General features: G+C 37.5%; 1 protein-coding gene across 1 annotated transcript in view; it reads right to left on the bottom strand.

Moving 5' to 3' along the window:
- ADAM7 (ADAM metallopeptidase domain 7) overlaps positions 1-14,151 on the bottom strand; it is an 81,136-nt gene that overhangs the window by 66,383 nt on the left and 602 nt on the right. The window contains exons 2-4 of the mRNA XM_006884914.1: positions 14,027-14,079; positions 7,182-7,285; positions 2,248-2,324 (exon numbers count right to left, since the gene is read on the bottom strand). Coding sequence (XP_006884976.1) covers positions 2,248-2,324; positions 7,182-7,285; positions 14,027-14,079 — 234 coding nt within the window. The remainder of the gene's footprint in view (positions 1-2,247; positions 2,325-7,181; positions 7,286-14,026; positions 14,080-14,151) is intronic.

Below are 14,151 nucleotides of genomic sequence, written 5' to 3'. Positions count from 1 at the left end.
ATGTGAAATCAATGATATTGTTCTGTAGTTTCCACACTCTGTTGGGTCACCCTTCTTTGGAATGGGAACAAATATAGATCTCTCCCAGTCAGTTGGCCAAGAGGTTGTTCTCCAAATTTTTTGGCACAACTTACTGAGCACGTCCAGGGCAGTATCTGGTAGCTGAAATATGTGAATTGGTATACCACCTATCCTTGAAGAGCTTGCTGCAGAGGGTCAAGAACTACAGCCTTCAGTATGGATTGAGGCTCAATGTCAAGAAGACAAAGATTCTCACCACTGGACCAACCGGCAGCATAAGGATGGATGGCAAAGAGATTGAAATTGTTCATGGCTTTAGCTTGCTTAGCTCCACAGTCAACACCCTTGGCACCTGTAGCCAGAAAATTAAAAGACATATTTCCATGGGAAAGTCTGCTGTTAGGGACCTCTCCAAAGTACTGAAGAGCAATGGTGTCTTTCTGGAGACTAAGGTGCATCTGATATAGGCCATGGTCTTTGCTGTCACTTGTTATGCATCAGAAAGTTGGACAATGACTAGGGAGGATAGAAGGAGAATTGATGCCTTTGAGCTGTGGTGCTGGAGAAGAGTATTGAATGTACCATGGACTGCCAAGAAAATAAACAGATTCAACCTGGAGAGGGTTAAACCAGGCTGCTCTTTAGAGGCAAGGATTCTGGGGCTTCGTCTGACATACTTTGGACATGTTGTAAGGACACACAGGTCCTTGGAGAGGGACATCATGCTTGGGAGGGTGCAGGGACAGCGCAACAGGGGAAGGCCGTCTATGAGGTGGATTGATTCAGTGACTGGGGTAATTGGGATGAGAGTGTCAGAGACAGTGCGATTGGCACAGGACAGAGCAGAGTTTTGGGCTGTTGTACATAGGGTCGCTATGAGTCTCAAACGACTCGATGGCAAACAACAACAAGAACATTCAGAAAAGAGCTTCTTGGTCTATATGTCTAGATTTTGCATACCACAATTAGGTGTTCTGGGATTCCCATTTTTCTTTATGTTATCCATAACTATTCCCTGTTTTCAGCCAAGATTTACCTCATATCTGCAATATCCTTTGTATCAAAACCTCTTTTGCATTGAGATTACATTTATGGCAGTTCCCTGTCTATGTACTATTCCAGCTGCTTTCTAATAATCTTCAGTAAGAATTTGCTTACATGTGCTATTAATATTAATGTTTGCTAATATCCACGTTCTCTTGAACTACCTGTTTTTGCAGTGAGAACAAATATAGATCTTTTCTAGTCAGGAGTGAAGGTCATTTAAACAAGTATACTGAAATAACTTAGTGATAAGGCATCGTGCCAACAACCCAAAGACACATTGTTTATACCCACCAACTCCATAGTAGAAAGGTGGGTGATCTTCTCTTGTGAGATTTACAGCCCCAAAAACCTGCTAGAGGGTCAGTAATGAAATACTAATTGACAAACAAAAATGACCGCACTTCTGCCATTTGCAATGGTATGTATGAATTTCAGTAACATTATATTGACTTAAAGAAGTCTTATACAAAAGATTACAGACAATGGGATTCCATTTATAAGAATTTACAAAACAAGCAAAGCACTATGCTGAGAAAAGATATATGTATGTGTATATAATATATGTGTATGTGATGTATGTGCGTACACACACATACCTCTTTAGGCTAGAATCTGGAGGAAGTTGACAATGAAAAAGTATGAGGAAAATTTCAGGAGTGATAGTTCTATATTTTTTGGTAGGAGTTTGGTCATCTCAAATGCGTACATTTATACAAAGTAAATGAATGTACACTCTGGTGGCTTAGTGGTAAGGAAATACGCTGCCAACACAAAGGTATATGGTTGTACTCCATCAGCTATTTCACGGGAATAAAGAAGGGCAATTCCCTCCCATGAAATTAAATTTCCTCTGAAAACTCACTGGAAGCTCAGTTATGGGTCAGTTCCAACTCAATGATATAAAACAACAACACTTAAGACTTATAAATTCCATTGCATGGAAATGTTATGAAAAAGAAATGCTACACTACAATAATATGAAATGAGTCTAAACTAGATGAGTAAGAATTTATATTACTAGGTAGCAATACTTGAAGAAGTAATTTGCTCAAGATCTTATAAAAGCAAAGATTGTATAGGTTGATAAATTCATAAAACACTGAATCACAACAGAACTTACCTTGTTCTTAAAAGGTAGGTTGATAAATTCATAAAACACTGAATCACAACAGAACTTACCTTGTTCTTAAAAGGTGAAGTATTAAGGTTTTTCTATTTAGCTTTATTTCATACAATAATTCTTCTTCATATAGTTCCTGTAAAACAGTATCCATTTAAATGTGTTTAGGGTGACTGTTGTGGATTGCTATTGAGTCAGGCACAACTCATAGCGACTCTATGCACAAACGACCTAATGTCTTTTCATAACTATGACTGTTTCTCCAAGTTCATAGAGTTTCCAGAGACATGTGGTTTTGGAAGTGGATGCCACTACTTCTTCCAAACCTGTTTTACAACTGGGAGCTCCACCAAACACTGTCCACATTGGGAAACCATTATGGTATTTGATACCCCAGTGGCACAAGGTTCAGCATCACAACAAACACAGGTTATTTCATACAGCAAATTGATGAAGTGGAAGAATGTTCCTCCAGATATAACAACACTAGTCTCACTTAGCAGTGGTTAAGTGTTGTTAAATTCCATAAGACTCGTAGCGAGGCTTGCATGAAAGACCTGAACTCTATTTATAACTAACATCATTTCTGTATGTTTATAGAGTTTCCAGAGGCATCTAGTTTAGGAAGTGGATGACGTTCATGCTTTCCAACGTGAATCAATCTGGAAGCTCCTCCAAACATTTTACATGATGGGTAACCATGAGGTATTTGACACGACTATGGCACAGTGTTCAACAGTACAGTAACTCTCTTATTTAGTACAGCAAATAGACAAATGATTGCTGTATGACTTGGTCCACCCCTGGTCAAAAGTTCAACTGACACCCGCTTTTAGGGGGAAAAACAGTAACACACTCCAAACACGACCCCAAAAACTTCCCTTACATGACCACCATCAAGATGTGACCACCATCAATACGCTATAGTGGAGAGGATAAACCTAGGTCTCCCACAGCCCTGTAAAAGTAGTCTTTTTCAGGAAATAATAATAAATACAACTATAGTTGACCTTATAATAGAGCTATTATTATAAGGAAGATTTTACTTAGAAGTTATTTAGAAATAATAAAGCTATTAGTAGGGTTTCCCCCGTAATTATAAAAGAAAGGGCATATTTCTCCTCATCCACATGCCTCTCTTCACTGTATCACCAGGACTTCATCCCAGATGACTAGGAATGTAAAGTGCTCGGAGATGACATTCCATGAACACCAACCAGCTTGGAACAAATTGTTGTTGTTGTTATGTGCCGTAGAGTCACTTACGACTCATAGCGACCCTATGTACAACAGCCCTAAACTCTGTGCTGACCTGTGCCAATCGCACTCTCTCTCACACTCCCATCCCGATTATCCCAGTCACTGAATCAATCCACCTCATAGAGGGCCTTCCCTTCCTGTGCTGTCCCTCCACCCTCCAAAGCATGATGTCCATCTCCAAGGACCGGTCCCTCCTTACAACATGTCCAAAGTATGTCAGACTAAGCCCCAGAATCCTTGCCTCCAAAGAGCAGCCTGGTTTAACCCTCTCCAGGTTGAACCTGTTTATTTTCTTGGCAGTCCATGGTACATTCAATACTCTTCTCCAGCACCACAGCTCAAAGGCATTAATTCTCCTTCTATCTCCTTAGTCATTGTCCAACTTTGTGATGCATAACAAGTGATTGCAAAACCCATGGACTGTATCAGATACACCTTAGTCTCCAGAGTGACACCATTGTTCTTCAGTACTTTGGAGAGGTCACTAACAGCAGACTTTCCCATTGCAGTACTTTTTTTATTATTTCCTGGCTGCTGGTGCCAAGAGTGTTGACTGTGGAGCCAAGCAAACTGAAGCTATGAACAATCTCAATCTCTTCACTATCCACCCTGATGCTGCCAGTTGTTCCAGAGGTGAGAATCTTTGTCTTCTTGACATTGAGCCTCAATCCCTACTGAAGGCTGCAGTCATTGACCCTTTTCAGCAAGCATTTCAGGTTCTCCTCAGTTTTAGCAATCAGGGCTATGTCATCCGCATAACGCAGATTGTTAATAGATCTTCCACCAATCCTGATGCTACACTTGTCCTCATAGAGCCCAGCATCTCGGATAATCTGTTCTGCATACCATACAGGTTGAAAAGGTATGGAGATATGACACATCCCTGGTGTATACCTTTCCCAATTTTGAAACTTGCAGTGTTTCCCTGCTCTGTTCTGATGACTGACTCTTGGTCCAAGTATAGGTTTCGCATTAGAATGATTAAATGTTCTGGGATTCCCATTCTTCTCAGAGTCAGCCACAGTTTGTTATGATCCACACAGTCAAATGCCTTTGCATAATCAATGAAACACAGATAGACATTCTTCTGGTATTCTCTGCTTTCAGCTAAGATCCATCTAACATCAGCAACAATATCCTTTGTACTACCCCTTCTAAACCCAGCCTGGACTTCTGGCAAGTTTCTGCTGATGTGCTGTTCCAGTTGCTTTTGGATAATCTTCAGTAGAATCTTGCTTGCATGTGAAATCAATGATATTGTTCTGTAGTTTCCACACTCTGTTGGGTCATCCTTCTTTGGAATGGGAACAAATATAGATCTCTTCCAGTAAGTTGGCAAAATGGGTGTTCTCTAGATTTCTTGGCACAACTTGGTGAGCACGTCCAGGACAGCATCTTTTAGCTGAAATATATCAATTGTTATACCATCTATTCCTGGGGCCTTATTTTTTGCTATTTCCTTCAAAGCAGCTTGAACTTCTTCCTTCATAACCATAGGCTCTTGCTCATATGTTATTTTATTAAATTCTTCTGTGTCTGCCAATTCCTTTTGATACAATGACTCAGTATATTCTTTCCATATTCTTTTAATACTTCCTGGATCATTTAATATTCTGCCTAAAGCATCCTTGATCATAGCAACTCGAGGTTTGAATTTGTTCTTCAGTTTCTTGAGCTTAAGAAATGCTGAACAAGTTCGGCCCTTTTGATTTTCCGACTCCAGCTTCTTGCACATTTCCTTGTAGTATTTTGTCATCTTGTGCTGCCTTTTGGAATCTTCTGTTCAGCTCTTTAATATCTTGAATTCTTCCTTGTGCTTTGGCTTCTCTAAGCTCCAGTGCAATCTTCAGAGTTTCTTCTGACATCCATTTTGGTCTTTTCTTCCTCTTCTCTTTTTGTAATGACCGTTTGCACTCTTCCTGGATGATACATTTGACACCCTCTCACAATTCTTTAGGTCTTTGCTCATTAGTGTTCAAGGTCTCAAACCTGTTCCTGAGATGGTTCTGAAATTCAGGTGGGATAGACACAGAGTCATATTTTGGTTCCCATGGATTCGGTTTAATTTTCCTCAGCTTCAGCTTGAACTTGTATATGAGTAGTTGGTGGTTTGTTCAACAATTAGCACCTGGCCTAGTTTTCACAGCTGATATTGAGATTTTCCTGTGGTTCTTTCCACAGATGTAATCAATCTGATGCCTATGCATACCATCAGGTGAAGTCCATGTGTATAACCTGCATTTATTTTTCTTATAAAACTTATTTGCAATGAATAAGTCATTATTGTGCAAAATTCAATCATTCTATCTCCAGCTCAATTTCTGTCACCAAGTCCATGTTTTCCAACTACTGATTCTTCATCTCCATTTCCAGTTTTTGCATTCCAGTCACCCATTATTATCCATGCATCTTTTTTTTTTAATCCATGCATCTTGATTGTATGTTCGATTGATCTCCAACTGTAAAAGTTGGTAGAAATCATCAGTTTCTTCTTCTTTGGCTCTGGTTGTTGGTTCATATGTCTGAATGATAGTGATATTCACTGGACTTCCTTGTAAGTCTATAGATATTATCCTGTCATTCACAATGTTGTACTTCAAGACAGATCTAGAAATTACTTTTTAAACTATGAAAGCAACTCCATTTTCCTCGCCTCTTCATATCTGGAGTAATATATCATATGATCACCTGACTCAAAATGCCCCGTGTGGGTCCATCTCATCTCACCAATGCCTAGTATGTCAATATTTATGAGTTCCATTTCTTTCTTAACAGTATCTAATTTTCCTACATTCATGGTTCTCATATTCCATGTTCCAATCACTAGTGTCTGCTTACAACTGTTCCTCTTCCTTTGTATTTCCATACTCAGTTGCCCTCTCTGTTAGTCTGTGTGCATTCTGTTGTACCTAGGGTTTTCAGAGGCCTGCTATTTCAGAAGTGGATGGCAAATTCTTCTTCCTAGTCTGTCTTAATCTGAATGTTCAGATTTAGAGGAGTATCTGAAAGACAAACAATTTATAGAACAGTGAAAGATAAATCCCTCATTGTGGAGTTAACTATTTAGGTTGATTTAATTTAGCCTGGAAATGGGGCCCAACTGTTGGTAGAACTTCTCATGTAAACCAGAAAATCTAAAATGAATTCTTTCCAATCCCTAAACCTGAAGTCATGTGTAAGGTGAGTTCTGCTTACTTCCTCCCCCACCCACCCACAAATCTGTGTTACTAGGTTACTGCTTGAATTCTGCTTACTTTCTGTTTTCTAATCTGTGGTGGATTACTTCTCCCAACCATGTGTAAAATACTGAATAATAAAAATGTGAAAGAATCAAATCTTATTATTTATACATATGTTGCTCACTTGTCCTCCCTTTTTTTACAGTAGTGGTCTTATGCAGTATTTGTCCTTAAGTGATTGAGTTCTTTCACTCAGCATAGTGCTCTCTAAACTTTCTGATGTTGTATGGTATTAAGGAAAAAGGGAAGGGGCCAAGGGGAGTAGAATAAGGGGAAGGGGGAAAATTACTTGGGTAACAGTATTGGTGGGTGGAGGAGGTCAAAGAAAGGGGTTCTATGAGGACTTGAAGAGTCACAATGATAGATCAGTTATAATTATATAATGTATATGGATGACTGTATAAAACACAAAGTACATGTATTAAATATGACATATTTGAATGATTATATGGAAACCAATTTTAAAAATTTCATCATTAAATCAAAACCTGTACCTGCATGTCAGCATCATCGGAGTATCTAACATCACGCTTCTGCATCACAGGGAGCTTTTTAGGATAAACCAGCTCTTGACTCTCTACTCCAGGAATAATTTTTTCTGAAAGGATGTAAATACAGTTGAAATTAACATTCATTTGCAGTGAATGGAAACAGAATTGTTCTCAGAATAAACCAACAGGATGAAATATTTCTTCCTTTTCAGCCAAGGAGTGAGCTTTGGTTGCAGATTTCCTAGGAGTTGCACTGCTGACACAGACCACACATTTCAAAAGGTTTAAAACTTTTGAGGATTAAACCAGTGCACCAGCAACCCTCAGGAAAAAGATGGACAAACTCCCTGTGGTGCTTTACAGCCTCAGAAAGCTGACCTGTTCAAGGACAATTAGTTTTTTTCTTGAGTTAGTTGTGATCCCTGGATGGTGCAAAAGGTTAATGCATACTTTGTTTCAAACCAAAAGATTGGAAGATAGAATCCACATAGAATCACCTCAGATGAAAGACCTGGCAATGTATTTCCCGGAAAGTTTAGTAATTGAAAACCCTGTAGATCATAGTTTTACTATGACACACATAGATGGAGTAGACTTGACAACAAATGATAACTGGTTGAGTTAATGCTAAAGATATACTATCAAACTTTTAGTTTTCTGTTAGGTGAACTCAGCATGTGTTATAATGGATAAAGAATGAGGGAGCCCTGGTTGAGCAATGGTTAAGCACTTGACTATCCACCACGAGATTTGCACTATGAACACCTCAGCTGGTCTACCAGAGAAAAGACCTGGGCATCTGCTTCAGCAAAGATTCCAGCCTAGGAAGCTATGTGGAACAGTTCTACTCTGTCCTAGTGAATCACTATTTGTCAGAATTGACTCAACAGCACATAGCAACAATGGTTAAGTAGTAATATAAAGGAAAGGGTACAGACACTGTCTTCTTAGAGTTTGAGTCAAGGTTTTACCAGTTCAGTAGCAGTGTGACCACAAACAGTATATATCATTTTTTCTGATTCATAAATACCAGTATTAATTAGGAAGGGCCAGTCCTTGGAAAAGACATCATGCTTGGAAAGGTAGAGGATCTGTAATGGAGAGGAAGGCACTCAAGAAGAAGGATTGGCCCAGTGACTCTAATGAGCCCAAGTATCAGAGATGATGTAGACGGCACAATGTACGGCAAGGTTCAGGTCTAATATTCACAGAGTAGCTATTAGTCGTAGTTGACTCCATGGTACATAACAACAACAACAACAATATAAATAGTGACCATATTGATAAAGACTTTGGAGCACTGGTGACTAGCCCTTAGCTGCCTCTCTCCAGTGGTTTGAAACCACTAGTGGCTCTGTAAGAACAAGATGAGCTCTATAAAGACTTATAGCCTCAAAAACCCAAGGGAGGGTAGCTTTGAATCAGAATTGAGGCAACAGGAGTGAGTTGGTTTGGGTGTTTTTTTTGGTTTTTTTTTTTTTTTGTAACATAAGTGACAAACCCTCAACCTATTGTCCACTAGTCAGAATCAACTTATAGATGACTTTTGGGCTCATTTTCAGAAGCTATAAATTCAAAGGGAGGAGATTGCTCATCACACTATCACAGTCAATTACATTGATGTGGATGTTATAACATTGCTATCAGATGACGGTGACTCATAGAAACCCTATGAATGACGGATCTGAACCCTGCCCTGTGCTGCACCATCTTTGCCAACCCTAATATACTTGAGCCCATTGCTGCAGTTAGTGTGTCAATTCATCTTGTTAAGGGTTTCCTTCTCTTTTGCTCCTCCACCTTTTGAAGCATGATTTTTTTTTAAGGACTGATTCCCCCTGACAATGTGACTGTTATGCGTAAGAGGAAGATTCTCATTCTTGCAACCCTGGTTGCATTTTCTCCAAGTCATATTTGTGTTGGAGACAATGTTGCCACATTGTAGGTTTTTAAATGTTTACTAATTTCTCTTCTCATTGTAGGTCGGTATGTTAAAGGATGACACACTATCCCATAGAATCATAGAATCTCAAGATTAGCAATAAACTTGAGTCCTACACTAGATTATACTCTCTTCATCAACATTTTTGGCATGAACTTCAATGGCATTCACTTATGAGCAAGTCCCCCCTCCCTTTTTTCAGTATTTCTGTGATCATAGGTTATTTAAAAATGTTTATAGTTTCAAATGAAATTCTCTGTATTGTATCTCTTAATGTCCTCAGATTCTTACCTTACACTCTGGAGTTACAAAGCATAAATCTAATCTTCTTTATGGCAGTGTTTCAGATGTTTGAGGATAGTTGTTTTGTCTATATCTCAAATTATTGCTTCCCCAGTTTATTCAAACCTATCCTTTTGATTGTGGAATAACATGTTTAGATATCAAGAAAACGTAGCCTGATTTGTGAGTATTAAATAAATCATTGAAAGGAAATGATAGCCTTTTAGACTAGTAATACTCCAAAAACTATTCTGAGATTCTCTCATATAATCTAACTTTTGAACATTAATGAAGAACTAAACGTTCATATTATGTGCTGTGAAGGTCAGTTACATCACTATTTGCTGGACAAGTCAGCACAGAAATGTACTCACATTTGGTATATTTTCTTTATTGGTCATTATAGTCCCTTCCAAATCTAAGTTCTATGTCTCAAGTCACAGTGCTATGTAGATAGAACATTGGTTTATCTCAGAAACACACAATAAAGTAAACATCTTTAACATATTCACTTAAATATTATTATTTCTGAGCCTCTAAATTTTTTTTTTTAAAAGTAATCCTCCAGTGACTGAGCACTTGGTTTTTTCCAGAACATTTTTAAGAATGGGAAGATTTTATTTTCTAATTTAAAATTTTTTAAATACTTTAATGAAAGTTTACAGAAAACTTGGATTTTCATTCATTCATTGTTACACGTTTTCCTCCATAACCCTCCACCCCTAGTTCACTTTTCCCTTTAAAAAGGTTCTTTCATTGTTGCACAATTTCCTCCCACCCCCTGGTCCCCCAGTCCACTTTACTATGTATCTCTTATTCTGAACTGTTATGATGCAAATAATATCTAATAATATATTTCTTTTAAACATGCCAATCTTTTCTTTCAGTGTTGTTGTTGTGGTAGAGATGATTCTGACTTATTGTGATGATACACTCTAGGACAAAGTAGAACTGCTCCACATGATTTCATAATATGAAATCCAAAATATTTCATAATAATATTTCATTATTTCGTGTGAAGGTCATAAAAATGTATGGAAGCAAACTGCCGCATCTTCCTCTTGAGAAGTGGCTAGTGAGTTTGAAACATCGGCTTTTCAGTTAGCAGCTGAGCACTTCACCGCCACACAATCAAAGCTCTTTTGTTTGAGAAAGTGAGCCTAAATTTCAAATATCTTACATTTCAAAGTAAGTTAAGGACTATTCCTAAAGCTGTCTTTTGTACCATATCAAAAGCTTAGACTTATCGCCCTACTATCTCCTCCAAGGAGTCCCTAAATAATTAGAATCAGAAAGTGAGAATTTTTGATTCAGTATATGCTGTGTGAAAGACAGAAAAAAAATGTAGTTTAATGAAAACATAATAAGCTATTAAATAAGGAGTAACTTCACTTCAGATTTTTATATTGTCTTTTCAGAAAGGAGAAGCAAGTGAGGTGGTGTCATATTTCTACTGGATTTTTCATAGATTTAGTCCAATCATAGGGAGCTCTGTTGGAATATTGTTATGTAGCCTCCACTTGAGTATGACTTATGGCAATCCTATGAACAACATATCTGAACCCTGTCCTATCTTGTGCCATCCTCATTATCTCTGACACACTTGAGTCTATTGCTGCAGTCCCTGTATCTATCCATCTCACTGAGGGTCTTTCGTTCTTTCACTGACCATTCCCCTTTCAAGCATGTATGCATCTTGTTATGCACATTCTGTTTGTTTAAAGGAAGCATGTAAGAAACAGATCTCTCTAGATGAAACTATGTGTGTCACAATTTGCACTACTCATAACATAATGATAACCTCAAGACTATCAGGAGAAATATGTGAATTTCCATTTTATGAAGAAAGGAACCAAATTACTAGTTAATGCTTTTTTTAAAAAAAATTACCAGTTTACATAATTAATCAGGGTGCATTTTAAATTCTAACTTTTTTGTTTATTGTATAACGCATCATTTGAGAATAATCAAGGAAATAGCCTTCTGTTTTAATGATGCATGAGTGGAAGTAATGCGAGTTGGCAGCACATGTTTGTAAGAAATCAATAAAGTAATTGTATTTAAAAAAACTGTGTTAGGCAATCTCCTATCATGCAATTTGCAGCTTCTAAAAACTCACCGGAGGTTCAGATAAGAGTGGGTTCCAACTTGATAGCACATTACAACAATAAGAAAAACCCAAACCCATCAGTGGCTATATAGAATAAAGATAAAAATCTCTTCCCATCATGATTTTTAGCCTCAGAAACTCAATGGAAGGTTACTATGATTAATAAGATTTGACTCCAGTGCATTTGAGTTTTAATCCAATCAAGTACATCTCTGATGTCTAGATTTTTTAAATGAATAACACATACTGCTTTTGACCTATTAAGTCCTTTAATAATTATCTCTAATAGGAATTGAGTTGGAAAAAAACTGACACTCTTGTTTACATTTTCCAAAGGAATAAAAACACTTTATCAGTCAGCCATCTTAGAAATAAAACTTTCAGAACTAATCTCTTATATTTCAATTATTTAGATGTAGCATCAGTTAACCATCCAACTGTTGGTACAATTAGATTAATTACTGATAAAGAGAAATAACTTTATTTCCCTTGCACAGAATTAGGCAGGGTTCCACCCTATTGTATGTAGAGTCTGTTTGAAGCTGACTTGGATGGACATTTAACAACAATTTAGAGTTCATATTACCTGTTATAAAGACCCTGCCACAGGAATAAGATGGACACAAGACGGTGGGCAAGGCTACTCTTGCTGGGATGTTCACAACAAAATTATGGATAGATATTCAATATTTTTGTCAGTTACAATTTAAACTTTGTGACTAACAAGACATTTTATCACAGTGTAATAAAAGAATTTAGAGGAGAACATTAAAACGTACCTTTAAACTGAGAAAAGAATAAAGTCATCCAAAGGATATACCCAGGAATCATTCTCAATTGTTCTGACAGAAAAGGGGCACATATGCTTGAGAGAAGATGTGCACAGCTCTTCCTCCTCACCTCCAGTGCAAGGATGAAGAAATTAATGAGATAGATGAGCAGTTTTGACCAAGAACAAGGAAATGTTCCTTGATCATAGAGCTCAATTGGTTTTGCCCTTGAGCCTACTAGCTAGAGGGTGAACACACTGTACTAATGAAAGATTACCAGTGAGGTGATGGAGGAGGAGGTGAGCTGGGAATAGATTTCTATCTCACATGTAGTGTAAATGATTTCCAGGTGTATCAAAATTCAAAATCTAACCAATTATTGGTGCTTTACAAAATCTTTGAAGAATGCTTTACAAACTTTAGTCGAAAAAGAGGTCCATTATAAAAAAAATACTTCTTGCAGAAAAGGGAAAAAAAGGAAAATTTTATTAAATTGAATTAAATGTATGTATTTAACTATTTAATTATCTATCTTTTCTTTTGTACCCTTAGAGTCTATTATAAACAACATTCAGAATCCTATCAACATACCTTACACTGTTTGCATTTTCTGCTCAAGTTTTTTCAATGGCTTCTCATTACAGAGTAATAGCAAAAGTCTATTGATAATCCCAGCATCTATGGGATTTAACTTGGTGCTATCTGATTTGAAATTGTATCACTATTCTCCTTATTTACTCTGATACCAATACCTTGTATTCTTGGTATTTATTGAATACGTCCAGCACATTCTGCATTGAGACGTTTGCTTTCTGTTTCTTCTGATGGATATTCACCTCTCAGATACACAAATGTTTTGTATCCTCATGCTCTTTAGGTTTCTCCTCTGGTGGCTTAGTGGTAAGAAACTGTGTTCTAATCCCAAAGGCATGAGGTTCAAATCCACCAGCTGTTCTTCAGGAGATGGATTGGCAACCTCCTCCTGTCCAATTAACTGTCTCTGAAAACCCCTGAAGGGTCGGCTATGAGTCCGTTCCAACTAAATAGTACTCAACAATAACACAGTATCAACAGATCTGTGGGGTTTTCTTTAAGTACCATTCAGACTACTTTTACCCCACCAATTCTAATGCCTTTGTTGTTTTCCATTGGTTGTAATAAAAAAAGTTATATATTATGTCTTCATTTGCTTGCTGATTGTCTATCTTTATTCCATGAATCTCCACAAATGGAGGAATATTTTGTCAGCTTGTCCACCTGTGTATTTTCACTTCATAGAACAGTCACAGTTGCTGTTATGTGCTATTGAGTCAGCTACGACTCATAGTGACCCTGTGTCAACACATCTGAACCCTACCATATCCGAAGCCATTGCTATCATCTCTGACACTTGGACTCATTGCTATTGAGTCACTGTATCAGGCCATCTTGTTGAGGATCTTCCTCTCTTAAAAGCACACCTATAGAGCCAGACTAACAGGGTTTAATTCTCAATTCTTACATTTACCACTGACAAACCTTGAACAATAGGTCATTTCTCTGTGTCATAGTCCTATCTATGAAAATTAAGGCAATACTTTTTTTTATATATAAGATCATACTTTACTTGCTGCTGCAAATACTTTAACCCACTGCAACTGAGTAGGGAAAATGTGGCAAAAGGTCATGTTAGAAAAGGAGAGGTAGGTAAATTGATCAAAGTACTACTTCTCTAAAGGAAAAGGGGATATGGGCTTCTTTTTACCCTTGAAGGGAATACTCAGAATTATACAAATGTCAAATATTTGATCTGACAACCTGAAACCAGCACAGTTACAACGTATGTTACACAGCCACATGCACTCAATCATTATGCTGCCTGCTGATTTC

This window comes from Elephantulus edwardii, unplaced genomic scaffold, assembly GCF_000299155.1.
Source record: "Elephantulus edwardii isolate Elephantulus edwardi_28Jun2011 unplaced genomic scaffold, EleEdw1.0 scaffold00038, whole genome shotgun sequence".
In the NCBI taxonomy this organism is placed as follows: domain Eukaryota; kingdom Metazoa; phylum Chordata; class Mammalia; order Macroscelidea; family Macroscelididae; genus Elephantulus; species Elephantulus edwardii.
This window is presented reverse-complemented; position numbering and strand designations above follow the sequence as displayed.